The sequence below is a fragment of the Balearica regulorum genome, chromosome 31 (genome assembly GCF_011004875.1).
Source record: "Balearica regulorum gibbericeps isolate bBalReg1 chromosome 31, bBalReg1.pri, whole genome shotgun sequence".
Taxonomy (NCBI): domain Eukaryota; kingdom Metazoa; phylum Chordata; class Aves; order Gruiformes; family Gruidae; genus Balearica; species Balearica regulorum.
Genome location: NC_046214.1, coordinates 57,939 through 76,504, shown reverse-complemented (window position 1 = coordinate 76,504; position 18,566 = coordinate 57,939). Strand labels below are relative to the sequence as shown.

General features: G+C 51.2%; 1 protein-coding gene and 1 pseudogene across 1 annotated transcript; one reads left to right on the top strand and one right to left on the bottom strand.

Moving 5' to 3' along the window:
* Positions 1-3,293: 3,293 nt before the first annotated feature.
* LOC142598817 (olfactory receptor 14A16-like) lies at positions 3,294-4,259 on the top strand. The gene has a single exon (XM_075738241.1). It carries the CDS (start codon positions 3,294-3,296, stop codon positions 4,257-4,259), a length of 966 nt encoding a protein of 321 aa, XP_075594356.1.
* An 8,595-nt stretch (positions 4,260-12,854) lies between these two features.
* LOC142598816 (olfactory receptor 14C36-like) lies at positions 12,855-13,823 on the bottom strand (annotated as a pseudogene).
* Between the last annotated feature and the right edge of the window lie 4,743 nt (positions 13,824-18,566).

Sequence of the window (18,566 nt, the reverse complement as noted above, 5' to 3'; positions counted from 1 at the left end):
CAGGTCTTAAGGAGAAGAGCAGATCAGCCCTGAAGAGACCACAAAGGTGATGTGAATGCTTTCTCTGGGCTGAGGTGGGTTTATTAGGTCCCTTGAAAAACCTCTTCCTCACTCACTCTGATGCTGTAGGAGTGTCTGTCTCTTCTGCAAAAGTAAAAGCTCCATTACCATTTCCATCTACCATCACAGCTGGAATGTGGAAGCTCTGACTCTGGGAAGCACCTTTCTTGCCATGTAGCCATTGCCTTGATGTGCTTCTTGAAAAGTGCCCTGTGAAATGTCCCAGGGGTGATCTGGAGCTGTGAACAGCCCTGACACACTCAGCACCCTCTCAACAGAAGAAGGACCCTGCCCTGCCCTGCCCTATCAGGGGTTTCTTCTTCCACCCACAGCTTCTCCCTGCAATTGCATGGGGAGCTCTCTGAGCAAGCTGAGAGTTGACCCTGGAAGGCAGAATATTCCCCTGGGGTGCAGGGACCCTGCTCTGAAGGACACAACTGGGCACCTCCAGCTACACGCTGTAGCTTCACAGCTATTGAAAATTGCCTAATAATAGCCACCTTCTTACAGATCACATAGTCTTTGGATTGAGAGCAGCCCTGAGGAGAAGGACTTGGGGGTGTTGATTGATGAAAAGCTCAACATGAGCCGGCAATGAGCACCTGCAGCCCTGAAAGCCAACCGTGTCCTGGGCTGCATCAAAAGCAGCGTGACCAGCAGGTCGAGGGAACGGACTCTGCCACTCTTCTCTGCTCTTCTGAGACCCTACCTGGAGTACTGCATCCAGCTCTGGGGTCCCCAGTACAAGAAAGACATGGAGCTGTTGGTGTGAGGCCAGAGGAGGGCCAGGAAGATGATCAGAGGGCTGGAGCACCTCTCCTATGAAGACATACTGAGACAGTTGGGGTTGTTTAGCATGGAGAAGAGAAGGTTCTGGGGAGATCTAATTCCTTCTAGGTCTTCCAGTACCTGAAGGGGGCCTACAGGAAAGCTGGAGAGGGACTGTTTATCAGGGAGTGTCGTGACAGGACAAAGGGGAATTGGGTTTAAACTACAACAGGGTAGATTGACACTAGATGTTTGGAAGAAATTCTTCATTGTGAGGGCGGTGAGGCACTGGAACGGGTTGCCCAGAGAAGCTGTGGATGCCCCATCCCTGGGTGGTATGAAGGCCAGGTTGGATGGAGCTTTTGGCAGCCTGGTCTACTGGAAGGTGTCCCTGCCTATGGCAGAGGGGCTGGAACTAGAAGATGTTTGAGGTCCCTTCCAACCCAAGCCATTCTATGATGATTGTAACAGAAGGAGATATTCAGAAAGTTGATCAAAATCTCTTTTATGAAGGAAAAAGAAAGAAACAAACAAACAAAAACAACAAAAACCCCCCAACACCAGTTTAGAGTTAAACAACAGATGAGCATAGCTTTAAGTGCTGTGGAGAGAAGTGATGCCATCTGTCCCAGGTAAGTTTTTGTACTCCAGTGATGCACAACAGAGAGGGGTAAATTCCATGTTACGGTCACAGTTAGTTCCTTGGCAGGTAGAGCTGTTGGAGAATTTTTATTGTCATTCCTGTTCTGTCTGGTGAGAGGGTGCACACAGAGTGCAAATAACAGAAAGAATCTCAGAAGATTATGAAAAAGTGAAAGATTTGAAACAGGGAGGAAATAGCATAATAGAATAGAATAGGATAGACCAGACTAGACTGGACCAGAATATTATAGAATAGAATAGAATAGAACAGAACAGAACAGAACAGGAGCAGTTCAAGCTGGAAGGGACAATCTACTCCAACTGCAAAATAGGGCTGTTATCACTCACGCCATTAAAGATCAAAGGGGATTATTGGATTATTAGGTGTGCCATCACTGGTGTATACATGTTCTGGGAGTAAAGGTGCTTCCCAGTGTTGGTGCTTTCAATTCTCTGCTGTGATGGTCAGAGGAAACGGTAATGGAGCTGCCAGGTTTGTCCAGGAGACTGAGACTACTACAGCATTACAGTGAAGGATGAACAGGTTTTCAAGGCACCTGATAAAGTCACTTCACCCTTTCCTCTGCCTAAAGAAAGCATTCACATCACCTTTGTGGTCTCTTCAGGGCTGATCTGCCCTTCTCCTTAAGACCTGCCAACACAGAGGTGCCCCTGGGCAGTGCCCTGCTGCCAGGAGGGGTCTGCAGGGCAGAGCTGAGCACACAGAGGGTGGGATGGGCTCTGTGAGCAGGGACAGGGAGGAGAGGTGTGGACAGAGCAACAGCTCCTGGCAGGGACAGCTCCAGGCAGCAGAGACATGGGCAGGGAGTGGGAGGAAACTGCAGACAAGCCCTGGGCTAGGCTGCCTTCAGCCTGCTCTCTTTTGGTCCCTCCCTCTCCAGGTCTGCTGGGCGTTGTCTGCTGAGCAAGGAGGTGACTCTGCCTTTAGGACATCCCATCTTCAGGACATCGGACTGTCTGCTTTGCCTGTGCTGCTGGGCTTGGGAGCTGCCCCAGAAGAGCAGGGCTGTGCTGTAGGATCCCAGGGAGTGCTGAGCCATCCTTCGTGGATTGCCTGTCTCCTCTCAGATTGCTTTGCTTCTTTCTGAGAGAGGCCATGTCCTTCCCTCTCCATCACAGCTTCACCTCTGTGCTGCAAAGAGAAGAATTTGCAGATCTGCCCTGATTTCATCAGAGTGTAGTTGCTATTTTTTTTTTTAATGGTAATTTAATGCACAGTCATGCTTGAGGTACCAGAAGTTAAGCACAGGGCATGTGGGAACAAGACTGATGGGCAATGCAGCTCTCCTGTCTCTGCTGTGAGACAGAGACCTGAGTCCTTTTGCCAGCCTTGTCATGAGTCCACACTTTCAGTCATAAAATATGTGATTTATTCCTGTAAAAATAGTACTCACCACATGGGATGGTGCAAACAAAAAAAGCAACAGCAAAAATCACCATAAAGACATGCTCAGCCTCTCCTCTGCAGCCCACACTCCTGGAGTGGTGAGTGCAGACACTGAACATTCCCATGAAAGGTGAATTACATCTGACATCCCTTGTGATCATCGGGGGTATCAAGAACCAGCTCCCACATACTCACTGCAGCAGGGCAGAGCTGAGTCCTTGGCAGCACAGGGGCAGAGGTCCTGCTCCTCAAAGCACACTCAGCCAGCACAAAGCAAAGAAAGGAAAGGCCTTGGAATATTGTGGGGCAGGGGTATTTCTATGAAAAATAGGGTGGCTTTGCTCAGAGAAGTCTATCTTAATTTTCCCCTGTCTTTTCCTCCTTAGGACAATGTCCCCATGTCAAAACCCAGCAAATGTCCAACAGCAGCTCCATCACTGAGTTCCTCCTCCTGGCATTCGCAGACACACGGGAGCTGCAGCTCTTGCACTTCTGGCTCTTCCTGGGCATCTACCTGGCTGCTCTCCTGGGCAATGGCCTCATCATCACTGCCATCGCCTGCCACCACCACCTCCACACCCCCATGTACTTCTTCCTCCTCAACCTCTCCCTCCTTGACCTGGGCTCCATCTCCACCACTGTGCCCAAAGCCATGGCCAACTCCCTCTGGGGCACCAGGGCCATCTGCTACACAGGATGTGCTGCACAGGTCTTACTCTTTTACTTTCTGATGTCAGCAGAGTATTCTCTCCTCACTGTCATGGCCTATGACCGCTACGTTGCCATCTGCCAACCCCTGCACTACGGGACCCTGCTGGGCAGCAGAGCTTGTGTCCACATGGCAGCAGCTGCCTGGGGCAGTGGGTTTCTCTATGCTGTGCTGCACACGGCCAAGACATTTTCTATACCACTCTGCCAGGGTAATGACCTGGACCAATTCTTCTGTGAAATCCCCCACATCCTCAGGCTCTCCTGCTCAGATGCCTACCTCAGGGAGGCTGGGCTTCTCGTGGTTAGTGTCTGTCTAGCATTTGGCTGTTTCATTTTCATTGTGGTGTCCTATGTGCAGATCTTCAGGGCCGTGCTGAGGATTCCCTCTGAGCAGGGACGGCACAAAGCCTTTTCCACGTGCCTCCCCCACCTGGCTGTGGTGTCCTTGTTTATCAGCACTGGCATGCTTTCCTACTTCAAGCCCCTCTCCATGTCCTCCCCATCCCTGGATCTGGTGGTCTCAGTTCTGTACTCGGTGGTGCCTCCAGCAGTGAACCCCCTCATCTACAGCATGAGGAACCAGGAGCTCAAGGGTGCAGTTCGGAAACTGATGACTAGATGTTTTTCAGAAGCAATATGCTGCCCATGTCCTCCTACATATCACTTGTAACAGAATTCATGACAGGCCAGTAGGAAAGTGATTTCATGGATGTTTCTCATTCGTGATAAACCCCCCATCTCTGTTCAGAAGTGATTCCCAGGCTACCCTATAGCAGGCATTTTTTCTGATGGTTTATCATTATTGTAATTTTTACCTGTTTTTTCTATTTGTGTATATTATGTTCCTAAATAAATATTTAGATTCATCTGACTTCTACTGAGGAATGAACTTGCTCCATCTCACTGGTATCAAAGAGGTGTCTAACCCTGGTCAGAGGAGACTCTCTCATTGCACCTCTGTAGTAAAGTGGCATCTCCTCAATGCAGTTCCTCACAACTGAGCTGTTCTTCCAAAGCTGATGTCAACACCAGACCCAAGGAATTTCACCTTAAAAGGGCCTGTTTCTCCTTGCTTTTTGGAGAGAAAAGCTCACTGTCACTTTGGTAGCTGTTAGAGACCAAGGGGTGGAATTTGGACTCAGCCACGGTGATGTGGTTTAGCCGCAGCCGGCAGCTGAGCACCACGCGCCGCTCACTCACCTCTCAGCCAGTGGGATGGGGAGGAGAATGGAAAAACAATGGCAAAGCCTCGAGGGTTGGGATAAGGGCAGTTTACTGGAACAGCGAGGGAGAGGGAAACAATCAACAACAGTTGCTGATAACAGATATTCACAATGGGTGATAACAGAGAACAATTTACCGATCCAAAGACTGACTGGATGCTCAGGCTGTCCCTGAGCCACGCCGCCCCCCCCACCCCTGCCCGACTAGCCCCCTTTTATGTTTTATGGTGAGTATGATGTCACATGGTATGGAATAGCCCCCGGCCAGCTTGGCTCACCTGTCCTGGCTCCTTGTGAAATTAACTCTATCCTTGCCAGAACCAGGACATTATCCACCCCTTATTCCATACCATCTACGTGATGCCCAGATTATTTCACAGCTATCATTCCTTTACTCTACGGGCCATAGCTCTAAAATGTCCGTCGAGTTCATTTAGTCCATGGATTCGGGTTCCATCTGCCATCACAGTCTCTCAGGGCAGGAACAATGGTGCGTGCTGCTGGATTGTTGCACGCTGGCTGCATCAGGAGTTTTTTTCACGGCTGGCGTATCTGGTATGGTCCATGCTCACAGTCTGGATGTCAAAGATGTGATTTTTTGATAAAGTTTTCTGGGCACCAGTTGAAGTCAGTTCTAGTTCCATCATCGTGGCACTTTGCTCAGTTTCAAAGTCCATCCTTCATTAGTTTTGGGTGATTCTTATGGTCATACCATTGATACAGTATATCGCTATTAACATCGTACAATTTAATTTATTGGCTCTTTTCACCCAAAATCAGATCCCCTTGGGGTACACACCGGACTTCCCCATCTTTTCTCATCACCCACCAAGTGCACCCTGGTCCCTGAGCAAAAGCAATCCCGCAGATGGGCTTGCCTTTGCCTCAAGCAGGGATAACCCAAACTGTTTTACCCAACATATTCTTCATGTGCACTACAGGAACTTTATCCCCTTCTACTGGGCGTGGGAATTTTGATTGGGCAGGGCCAGCTCGATTGGCAGATCCCCTAGTGTTAACTAACCAGGTGGCCTTTGCTAAATGTGTGTCCCAGTGTTTGAGGGTCCCACCACCCATTGCTCTCAGGGTAGTTTTTAGCAGTCCATTGCACCTTTCAACTTTCCCAGAGGCTGGTGCATAGTAGGGGATGTGATACACCCACTCAATACCATGCTCTTTGGCCCAGGTGTCTATGAGGTTGTTCCGAAAATGAGTCCCGTTGTCTGACTCAATTCTCTCTGGGGTGCCATGTCGCCACAGGACTTGCTTTTCAAGACCCAGAATAGTGTTCCGGGCAGTGGCATGGGGCACAGGATATGTTTCCAGCCACCCAGTGGTTGCTTCCACCATTGTAAGAACATAACGCTTGCCTTGGCGGGTTTGTGGGAGTGTGATGTGGTCGATTTGCCATGATTCCTCATATTTATATTTCAACCATCAGCCTCCATACCACAGAGGCTTTACCCGCTTGGCTTGCTTGATTGCAGCGCATGTTTCACATTGATGGATGGCCTGTGAGATGGCGTCCATGCTCAAGTCCACCCCTCGATCACGGGCCCATCTATATGTCGCATCTTGATGACCTGAGGTGTCATGGGCCCACCGAGCTAGAAATAATTCACCCTTACGCTGCCAGTCCAAATCCACCTGAGCCACTTCAATCTTGGCAGCCTGATCCACCTGCTGGTTGTTCTGATGTTCCTCAGTGGCCCGACTCTTGGGTACGTGGGCATCTACGTGACGTACCTTTACAATTAGCTTCTCTAGCCGGCCAGCAATATCTTGCCACAATGGGGCAGCCCAGATGGGTTTGCCTCTACGCTGCCAGTTGCTCCGCTTCCACTGCTGTAACCACCCCCCACAGGGCATTGGCCACCATCCATGAGTCAGTGTAGAGGTACAGCGTTGGCCACTTTTCTCTTTCAGCAATATCTAAGGCCAGCTGGATGGCTTTCACCTCTGCAAACTGGCTCGATTCACCTTCTCCTTCAGCAGCTTCCGCAACTCGCCGTGTAGGACTCCATACAGCGGCCTTCCACCTTCGATGCTTTCCCACGATGTGACAGGACCCATCAGTGAAGAGGGCATATGGTTTCTCATCTTCTGTTAGTTTATTATACGGTGGGGCTTCTTCAGCACGTGTCACCTCCTCCTCTGGCGACATCCCGAAACCTTTCCCTTCTGGCCAGTCTGTGATCACTTCCAGAATTCCTGGACGATTGGGGCTTCCTATTCTAGCCCGTTGTGTGATCAGTGCAACCCACTTACTCCACGTAGCATCGGTTGCGTGATGTGTAGAAGGAGCCCTCTCTTTGAACATCCAACCCAGCACTGGCAGTTGGGGTGCCAAGAGGAGCTGTGCTTCAGTGCCAATCACCTCTGAAGCAGCTCGAACCCCTTCATAAGCTGCCAATATCTCCTTTTCTGTTGGAGTGTAGCGGGCCTCGGATCCTCTATATCCCCGGCTCCAAAACCCCAGGGGTCGACCTCGAGTCTCCCCTGGTGCTTTCTGCCAGAGACTCCAGGTAGGGCCATTCTCCCCGGCTGCGGTGTACAGCACATTTTTGACATCTGGTCCTGCCCGGACTGGCCCAAGAGCTACAGCATGAACTATTTCTTGTTTAATTTGTTCGAAAGCTTGTCGTTGCTCAGGGCCCCATTTGAAATCATTCTTCTTCCGGGTTACATGGTAGAGAGGGCTTACTATCAAACTGTAATTCGGAATGTGCATTCGCCAGAAACCCACAACGCCTAAGAAGGCCTGTGTCTCCTTTTTGTTGGTTGGTGGGGACATGCCTGCTATTTTGTTGATCATATCCATAGGGATTTGACGCTGCCCATCATGCCACCTTATTCCTAAAAATTGGATTTCCTGCGCAGGCCCCTTCACCTTACTTCGATTTATGGCAAAGCCAGCCTGCAGCAGGATTGGGATTATTTTCTTCCCTTTCTCAGAAACTTCCTCTGCTGAGTTGCCCCATACAATGATGTCATCAATGTCTTGCAGGTGCTCTGGGGCTTCACCCTTTTCCAGTGCAGTCTGGATCAGTCCATGGCAAATGGTGGGGCTGTGTTTCCACCCCTGGGGCAGTCGATTCCAGGTGTACTGGACGCCCCTCCAACTGAAGGCAAACTCTGCACTCTGCTGCCAAAGGGAACGAGAAAAATGCATTAGCGATATCAATTGTGGCATACCATTTGGCTGCCTTTGGCTCCAGTTCAGATTGAAGTTCCAGCATATCCGGCACAGCAGCACTCATGGGCGGTGTGACTTCATTCAGGCCACGATAGTCTACCATCAGCCTCCACTCTCCATTGGACTTCCGCACTGGCCATATGGGACTGTTAAAGGGGTGAGTGGGTTCTGCTGATCACTCCCTGACCCTCCAGTTGACAAATTAGCTTGTGGATGGGAACCAGGGAGTCTCGGTTGGTGCGGTATTGCCACCAGTGCACGGTTGTGGTAGCAATTGGCACCTGTTGCTCTTCAACCCTCAGCAACCCTACAACAGAAGGGTCCTCCGAGAGACCAGGCAAACTAGACAATGGTTCAGTTTCCTCCGATTCCAAGGCAGCTATTCCAAAAGCCCACCGGTAACCTTTTGGGACTTTGAAATACCCTTTCCGGAGGTAGTCTATGCCCAAGATGCATGGAGCCTCTGGCCCAGTCACAATGGGGTGCTTTTGCCACTCGTTCCCCGTTAGACTTACTTCAGCCTCCAACAGAGTCAACTGTTGGGATCCCCCTGTCACACCAGAAATAGAGATCGGTTCCACCCCTTCATAGTTCGACGGCATTAGGGTACACTGTGCACCCGTGTCCACTAGGGCCTTGTACTCTTGTGGGTTCGATGTGCCAGGCCATCGGATCCACACAGTCCAATAAACGCTATTGTCCCTTTCCTCCACCTGGCTGGAGGCAGGGCCCCTCTAATCCTGTTCATCATAGTCACTACTCATGTCTTGCGGAAAGGACTTAGAAGTCCCTTCAAGAGGATCATAAGTGCGATCAGGCCTTTCACTTGATCTGGGGGGCTGCCCGGTGGAAACTGGAGCAGCAGCCTTTCTGGAAGAGTTCCTTTGTACAGCTGTCTTGCCTTGTAGCTCATGTACGCGTGCCTGCAGGGTTGAGGTAGGCTTCCCATCCCATTTCCTCATGTCTTCTCCATGGTCACGCAGATAAAACCACAGGATACCTCGTGGTGTGTATGCTCCATATCCCCTCTCTGGAGCAGAAAAACGCTTACTCCTAACGGCTGATATACAGGTCTGTGGGGGTGGGGAGTACGATATACCCTCTTTGAGTTGCCGGACGTCCTGGGACAGTTTCTCCACAGCCGAGACGAGGGAGGAAGAAAGGCTCTCTTCATATTGCCGGAGTCGGCCAGCCACTTCATCCACTGGGGGTGCCTCTTCACTCTTCCGGTCAATTACTGCCAGTGAGTTGGCATACGATGGTGGTGCACTTCGCACAGATTTTTGCCATATCGGTCGGGTACACTGGACTTCATCGGGGTCTGTGGGCAACTGTGCATTGTCCGGATCATAATAAACCATTTCCTGCACAGCTAATTCCCTCAGATATTGGATATCTCTCTTCATGGTGGTCCACTTGTCTGGCTGGCATACAACATCTTCGCTGAAAGGATACCTTTCCCTCACACTTGACAGGAGTCGCCTCCAGAGGCTGAGGGCCTGTGCCTTCTTCCCAATTGCCTTGTCAATGCCCCCTTCCCTAGACAAGGATCCCAGCTGCTTGGCCTCCCTGCCCTCCAGTTCCAGGCTACTGTCCCCATTATCCCAGCAGCGGAGCAGCCAGGTAATGATGTGCTCCCCTGGAAGGCGGCTGAAGTCTTTCCACATATCTCGCAACTCAGGGACGAAGATCGGGTGATCACTTCTGGTTCTGGCTCTTCTTCTTCTCGTGATGGCCCCGGTTCATCATTATCTCTCACTAAGCGAACCGATTTCTTTGCGTATTTCTTTTTGTGTATAGGGGCGACTGATACTGGTATGGGTTGATCTTTTGGCTCGGCTACAGTGCCTGTTGCAGGGGTTTGGGTAGCTGCAGTGCCTGTTGCAGGGGCTTGGGCAGGGGCAGTGCCTGTTGCAGGGGTTTGGGTAGCTGCAGTGCCTGTGGGTCTGCTCTCTCCCTCTGGATGGTGCTGTCTATTTTCTCAGGGTCTTGCAGTTGTTTGGGAGTGAAGCTCCAAACCATTGGGGGTGAGAAGGTCTCTAGATACCCGCCCATACTCTCCCACATGCCATGCCAGCCCTGACCATTCAGCCTTGGGGAATATCCCTGGGTAATATTCTTGAAACAATTTTTGCTAACCCTGAACAGGACTTGGAAAGCATGCAGGGGACCTAGCAATAGGAATATACTGGCCTGAACATTCCAAGGGTATTCAAAATTCTCAAAAATTGTCGTGACCAACCAAAAGGGAAAAGGGGAGGCAAAAGAGTGGGAGAAGGTATCCCCCCTTGTCTTCCCCATATATTTGGTGCAATTATTGATCAATTCTGAAAGATATTGACTGAGGTACAGGCCTGACAGAAATGCTACGTACAAGTATCAGCTCAGACTCATGACTGTCGATGATATCTTATCATAAGTCATTATCACACAATACAACAACATGAAAACACGAACCCCTCTCCCAGAGGTGATAAACAGCACCGCAGGGATTGCATAGAATAAACAGGGGTTTACAAACCAGAGCCATGTGACCAAACAGAACATCATTATGACCAGTGACTGTTTCAATAACACCATAAATTCTTATGACAATTTTTCTTTAACACACTTGGGTCAGACTTGTTGTTATCACAACCCCTCGGGCCCCACGTTGGGCGCCAAAAACGACTGATGTGGTTTAGGCCCAGCTGGCAGCTGAGTACCACGCGGCCGCTCACTCACTCCTTCCCCAGCGGGACGGAGAGGAGAACGGAAAAACAACGGCAAAGCCTCGAGGGTTGGGATAAGGCAGTTTACTGGGACAACAAGGGAGAGGGAAAAAAAACAACAGTGCTGATAACAAATATTAACAATGGGTGATAACAGAGAACAATTTACCAATCCAACGACCGACTGACTGACCAGACATTCAGCCCGTCCCGGAACCGCGCCAAAACTGCGCTGCCCCTGCCCTACCCGACTAGCCCCCCTTTTATGGTGAGCATGACGTCACATGGTATGGAATAGCCCCCGTCAGCTTGAGTCACCTGTCCTGGCTCCTTGTAAAATTAACTCTATCCTTGCCAGAACCAGGACACAGGGGGACTCTGCAAGGGACATGCTGGTCAGGCTGGGAGGCAGACCCAGCTCAGGGACATCACTGCCACTGACTGCCTCCCACAGAGGCTCTTATGTGGCCATGGAGGCTGCTCAGAGGTGACCTGCCTTATTGCCAATGCCATGAGGTGTGTCTGGGTGCTGCACTGGATCCAGTCGATGGAAGTCCACTGATAGCAAAACGAACCACTCTCCAGGCTCCTTTCCCTGTGCCTGCTGTGTCCCCTGGGCTTGCAGAACCCTCCCTTGGTGGTTCACACCCACCTTTAGCCCTTGATCTCTGGGTCACTTCACCTTGCACAGGCTTGTGCTCAGTGGGCTCCATTCCCTGCTGACCTCCTGGCACGTGCTGTCCCTGCAGATCCCCTGTGCTCTCCTGGCAGCTCCTGATTCCTTCCAGAAAAACACTCATCTGCCATCAGCCCTATCACAGGCTGTTGAGCCCCAGGCAGCTTAGTTGGAGTCCATTCAGCATCTGTGTGGGTGCTGTCCACCAACAAGGAGCACCTGAGCCATTCCTCAGTCCCTGGAAGAGCCCACTGGGACCCTGATCTCATCCCACTGCGCCCATGGAGAAACAAGCAAAGCAACAGTTTTCTTCAGAGTCTCTTCCGTGGGCATGGTCTTGAGAGCAACACCGGAAAAAGACGTAAGCCTTTGGGCAGTGCCCTGAGGAGATTGCCTTTGCTGGTGGAAATGCTGTTTCAGAGGCCAGCTCTGTCAGAGATCTGCTGTGCAGGGACTCTGTACACAGGAACTGCCTCTGCAGCTCCAGAGAAGGTCTCAGGGGATAAAATCTCAGTCAGAAATGTCACTGCAGGGTCCTTTTTAATGTTTAAATGCACAGCGGCTGTGTAAATTCATTTAGATTGTCTTTGGTCAAACCAGAGAGGTAGACAATGGACTGAAAGCATTGTCCTCCTTCCTGAGGAGAAGTACTTGGGGGTGTTGATTAATGAGAAGCTCAACACAAGCCATCAACACAGGCTTGCAGCTCAGAAAGCCAACCGTGTCCTGGGCTGCATCAAAAGAAGTGTGACCAGCAGGGTGAGGGAGGTGATTCTGCCCCTCTACTCTGCTCTGGTGAGACCCCCCTGCAGTATGGCATCCAGCTCTGGGGTCCGCAACATAAGAAGGACATGGACCTGTTGAAGTGAGGCCAGAGGAGGGCCACGAAATTATCAGAGGGCTAGAACATGTCTGCCATGAAGACAGGCTGAGAAAGTTGGGGTGGTTCAGCCTGGAGAAGAGAAGGCTCCGGGGAGACCTTATACCAGCTTTCCCGTACCTGAAGGGGCCTACCAGAAAGCTGGAGTGGGGCAGTTTTAATGGCATGTAGTGACAAGACAGGGTGTAATGGCCTTAAACTAAAAGAGGGTAGAATTTGATTAGATATAAGGAAAAAAATCTTCCCTGTGAGGGTGGTGAGGCACTGGAACACATTGCCCAGAGAAGCTGTGGATGCCCCATCCCTGGAAGTGTTCAAGGGCAGGTTGGATGGGGCTTTGGGCAACCTGGTCTAGTGGAGGGTGTCCCTGGCCATGGCAGGGGGTTTGGAACTAGAAGATGTTTGAGGTCCCTTTCAATCCAAGCCATTCTATGATATGATTCTATTCTATAATAAATAAGAATTAGTATGAATAATGATAATTCTTTGTGAACAACATTATTGGAAGTGAAAAAAAAATCAATAATAACATCAGCTACAAAATATATAAAAGATACCATAAGCCTGTTATGAATTATGTTACAAATACTCTGGAGAAGCAGCTGGGAACTATATTACTTCTAAAAACCATCTAGTCATCAGTTTCCAAACTGCACCCTTGAGCTCCTTGTTCCTCATGCTATAGACGAGGGGGTTCATTGCTGGAGGCACCACTGAGTACAGAACTGCCACCACCAGGTCCAGGGGTGGGGAGGAGATGGAGGGGGGCTTCATGTAGGCAAACATGCCCGTGCTGATAAACAGGGAGACCACGGCCAGGTGAGGGAGGCACATGGAAAAGGCTTTGTGCCGTCCCTGCTCAGAGGGGATCCTCAGCACTGCCCTGAAGATCTGCACATAGGACAGCACAATGAAAACAAAACACCCCAAAAATAGAAAGGAACTTAATATAAGAAGCCAAACTTCCCTGAGGTAGGTGTCTGAGCAGGAGAGCTTGAGGATCTGGGGGATTTCACAGAAGAACTGGTCCAGGGCATTACCCTGGCAGAGTGGTATAGAAAATGTATTGGCCGTGTGCAGCACAGCATAGAGAAACCCACTGCCCCAGGCAGCTGCTGCCATGTGGACACAAGCTCTGCTGCCCAGCAGGGTCCCGTAGTGCAGGGGTTGGCAGATGGCAACGTAGCGGTCGTAGGCCATGACTGTGAGGAGGGAATATTCTGCTGAGATCAGAAAGAAAAAGAAAAAGACCTGTGCAGCACATCCTGTGTAAGAGATGGCCCTGGTGTCCCAGAGGGAATTGGCCATGGCTTTAGGGACAGTGGTGGAGATGGAGCCCAGGTCGAGGAGGGAGAGGTTGAGGAGGAAGAAGTACATGGGGGTGTGGAGGTGGTGGTGGCAGGCGATGGCAGTGATGATGAGGCCATTGCCCAGGAGAGCAGCCAGGTAGATGCCCAGGAAGAGCCAGAAGTGCAAGAGCTGCAGCTCCCGTGTGTCTGTGAATGGCAGGAGGAGGAACTCAGTGATGGAGCTGCTGTTGTTGGTCATTTGCAGGTTCTTCACTAAGGGACATTGTCCTAAGGAGGAACAGACAGGGGAAAATTACGACAGACTTCTCTGAGCAAAGCCACTCCATTTTTCGTAGACATCACACCCCCTCCCCCAATTCCAAGGCCTTTCCTTTCTTTGCTTTATGCTGGCTGAGTGTGCTTTGAGGAGCAGGACCTCTGCCCCGGTGTTGCCAAGGACTCATCAGCTCTGCCCTGCTGCTGTGAGTACGTGGGAGCTGGTTCTTGACACCCCCGATGGTCACAAGGGATGTCAGATGCAATTCACCCTGCATGGAAATGTTCAATATCTGCACTCATCACTCCAGCTTGTGTGGGCTGCAGAAGAGAGGCTGAGCATGTCTTTACCATGATTTTTCTCTGTGTTTTTTCTTTTCACCATCACATCTGGTGAGTACTAGGTTAAGGGTAGAAATGCTCTCTTTTTATGACTGAAAGTGTGGAGTCTTAGGACAAGACAGGCAAAAGGATCAGCTCTTTGTGGTTCATGTCAGAGTCAGGAGAGCTGCAGTGTCCAACAGTCTTGTTCCCAGCTGCCCTTTGCTTTCGCTTCTGCTACCTGTACACACAAATTACTCTTTTTTCTTTTTTTTAAAAAAAAAAAAGAAGCAACAGGACTCTGAAATCAGGAGGGTGCTGTTTCAAAGAGCAGATGTGCAAACTCTTCTCTTTTTAGCATAAAGGTGGAGTTGTGATGGAGAGGGCAAGACACGATCCCCTTTTAGAAGCAAAGGAATCTGAAAGGAGATGGGCAACCCATGAGGGATGGCTCAGCACTCCCTGGGATCCTACAGGAGAGCTGTGCCTTTCTGAGGGGCAGCACGCAAGCCCAGTGGGACAGACAAAACAGAGATTCAGGTCTCCTGAAGATGGGATGTCTTAAACGGAGAGTCAGCTCATTGCTCAGCAGACAACACCCAGCAGATTTATACAGTGAGGGACCAAAACAGAGCTGCCTGAATGCAGTCTCTCCCAGTCCTTGTCTGCAGTTTCCTCCCACTCCCTGCCCATCTCTCTGCTGCCTGGAGCTGTATTCATCATGAGCTCTTTCTCTGTCCACATCTCTCCTCCCTGTCCCTGCTCACAGAGCCCATCCCACCCTCTGTCTGCATCTGTGTTACACCTCCTGGCAGCAAGAAACTTCCATGGGGGATCTCCATGCTGGCAAGTCTTAGGAGTCTCTGTCTCTTGTGCAAATCTGACTGCTCTGTTACCATTTCCATCTACCATCACAACTGTAAAGTGAAAGCACTGACCCTTGAAAGAACATTTACTCCGAGGTACCCCCTGCCTTGATCACCTTCTTTAAAAGTGCCTTGTGCCCTTCATATCACCCCAGGGGTGATATGAAGTTCTAAGCAGCCCTGACCCACACAGCACCCTCCCAAGAGCAGAAGGACCCTGCCCTGCCCTTCCAGGGGGTCGCTCCTTCCACCCACAGCTTCTCCCTGCAGTGCCCTGGGGAGCTCCCCGGGCAGGCTGAGTGCTGACCCTGGCAGGCGGCAGAGTCTCTGCCTCAGTAGACAGCCCTGGGAACCTCCAGCTGCACACCATGGCTTCACAGCTGCTCAGAATTACTTAAGACGACCCCCCTCCTTACAGATCCCATGAGCTGTGGGCTGTGCCAGCTTGAGGAGATGCCTCCAGGAATGACAGCTGCATTGCCCTGCACCCAGAGACTTACCGTGTCAAGGGCTCTGAAGATTTCTCTTCAGCTCTCGGTCATCCTCCCAGTCCTGAACACCTTTAAGCTCTTCATCTGCCTTGCTCATCTCCCTGAGATACCCTGGCAGTGCCCTTCACCCTGCTGTGCTCTGCAGAGGAGCTGCTCCTGGGCAGAGATGTCTCTCTGCAGCACAGCCCACTTGCCAGGAGCTCCCTCCATCCCAGGAGCCTGGAGCAGCTCAGCAGCAGAGGAGCAGCCCAAGGCGGCATGTTAATGACCCCTCTGGTGGGTTTGGGGATGAGTCCCTGAAGCTCAGACCCTGAGAGGAAGCTGATGAAACCTCTCAAGAAGTCACAGTCAGATGCAACCTCCACAGTTTCTTGGAGCATTACTGGGTCCCCCTGAGGGCCATCACTGACAAAGCAACTCTGGGGCTGGTTAGAGCGGGAAAGTGGAGGCAGTGAGGACAGGGAGGCAAAGGCAATGGCAAGGTGGCTCTGATGCTGAGGAAACCTGGGTGTGCTTCATCAATTTAAAGGTCCAATCTGTGACCCCCAGCCCCTGGGAAGGGGAGATCCTGTCCCTCACACGTGTCTCAGGGCTCTTCCTGGGGCAGGGTTTTATTGGGACGTGCAATGAGAAGTGCAGGACGATGGTACGACACCTCCCAGGGTCTTGAGTGGAGACAAGGAGGCCATGAGGCCCTCGTGCTGTAAGGGTTAGGTGTCTCCTGGTAGGCCTTGGTGACCCAGACAACAGGCACAGCCAACGGGAGAAAGACCTCAGCTCTGTTGGGGGCTTCCCACTTTGTCAGCTTCCTTGACCATCTCTACCACGGGTTGTTCTATGGTGTCCTATGCCTGCACCTGTTTCCCTGAAGGCTGTGGACATCCACTGTGCTTGCCAACCTTGCTCTCACTTGAGCATCTTCCTACCCTTACTGATATCTCTCCATCCTCACGGGCTGTGTGTTGAAATACAAAGCTTTGGCTAATCCAGACTCTTCCTGGGTGGCCTGTTGTACCACAGCCCTGCACTTGGAGTGATGTTTCGTTTAGCTCAACACGACATGAAATCCTCATGTCCAGTCTCAACTTCCAAAGCTTCCCTTTGTGCGATTATTTCTATCTTGTGTTGTTTCCCAATGTTGAGAAAAACTCCACCATCTCTGAAACCACACTTCAACCAGTCTCAAGATGGTCTGGGTGGCCATGGTCATCCTAATGCAGACCTGTATGCAGGTGGCCTTGTTCATACTGAACATGCATCACTGGCTTCGATGGTGTCCCTCGTAGTGCCCAGGCCCTTCTCCTCAGCGTCACTGCTCAGCCGGTCAGGTGCAAGCCTGCCCTGATGACCGAGGTTACTCTTCCTTCTAATGCAGGACTGGCCACTTCTCCCTGTAACCCTCAAGAGGTTTGTGTTGGCCAGAATTGCAGAGATTCTCAGGGTTCTCTGGACTGAAGCTCCATTTGGTCAGCTCCAAACACCTGGGTGCAGGTGGCTCACCCTGATGGTGGTGTCTCTCACAAGATAACATCATGAGGAGTTGCAGACTCTAGAGACCAAGGTAGGAATTATGATGAACAAAATCTCCAAAACACCAAATGAGGTTACAAACCCAGCAAAAGCAGGGACAGCGGTTGTGTTTGGTTTGTGTGGCAAGGTTTTGGTAGTGAGGAGGGCAGCTTCCTCAGGGCTTTTGTGAGAAAATGCAAGAAGCTTCACCCATGTGCAATAGAGCCAATGCCAGCTCGCTCCAAGACAGACCCACTTGTGGCCAAGGCCATCAGCCATGGTGGTGGCACCTCTGTGACATCATATTTAAGAAGTGGAAAAACATCAGTAAGCAATATCAGTCAGAGAGAGGAGTGAGAAGATATGAGAGGAACAACTCCACAGACACCCAGGTCAGTGAAGAAGGAGGGGGAGAAGGTGCTCCAGGCACCAGAGCAGAGATTCCCCTAGATAAGCCCGGGAAGTTCCCCGAGTTGAGTCTGTTTTGCCCGTGGCAGTATTTGGTGAATGATCTCTCCTTTTCCTTCTCTCGACCCATGAGCCTTTTGTTGTATTTTCTCTCCTCTGTGCAGGTCAGGAGGGGACTGATAGGGCGGCTTTGGTGGGCGCCTGGTGTCCAGCCACCACAAATGGGAGTGCTGGTGTGGCACTGGGAGCACTGGGGGAAGCCAGGAAGCCGCACTGGGAGCACTGGGGCTGAACTGCAAGCACTGGGAGAAATCAAGGAGTTGCACTGGGAGCATTGGTTTGGTACTGGGAGATGTACTGGGAGCACTTGGCTAAGCTAGGGACAGGCACTGGGACCATGGCGGCTGCACTGGGGGAGCATTGGCATCACTGGGAGCACTAGGAGGAGCCAAGGAGCTGCACTGGGAGCACTGGTGCAGCACTGAGAGCACCGCAGGGAGTCAGGGACCTGCTCTGGGAGTACTGGGGCAGCACTGGGAGAACTGGGGCAGCACTGTGATCCTCACTGGCAGCACTGGAGTGTCACTGGGAGGACAGAGGGGACCAAAGGAGCCCCCCTACGTAAGTAGGATTTCAACGATGGACTTCAGGAGAGCTCACTTTGGCCTCTGCAAAGACCTGCTTGGGAGAATCCCATGGGTTAGGGCTCTAGAAGGAAAGGGGGCCTAAGAGAGCTGGTCAGTATTCCAGCACCACTTCCTCCGAGCTCAAGATTGGTGCATCCCAAAGAGTAGGAAATCAAGCAAAGGAGACAGGAGACCTGCAGGGATGAGCAAGGAGCTGCTGGAAAAACTCAGAGGGAAGAAGGAAGTTTACAGACTGTGGAACGAGGAACTGTCCACTTGGGAGGAATATAGGAAGGTTGTCAGAGCATGCAGGGGTGCAACGAGGAAGGCTAAGGCCCACTTGGAATTAAGCCTGGTAAGGGATGTCAAGGACAACAAGAACTGCTTCTTCAAGTGCATCAGCAGCAAAAGGAGGGCTAGGGAAAATGTGGGCCCACTGCTGAATGAGCAATCCCAGACCCTGGAGGTAGGAGAGGAAGTCTAGAGAAAGGAAGACCTTCCCTTG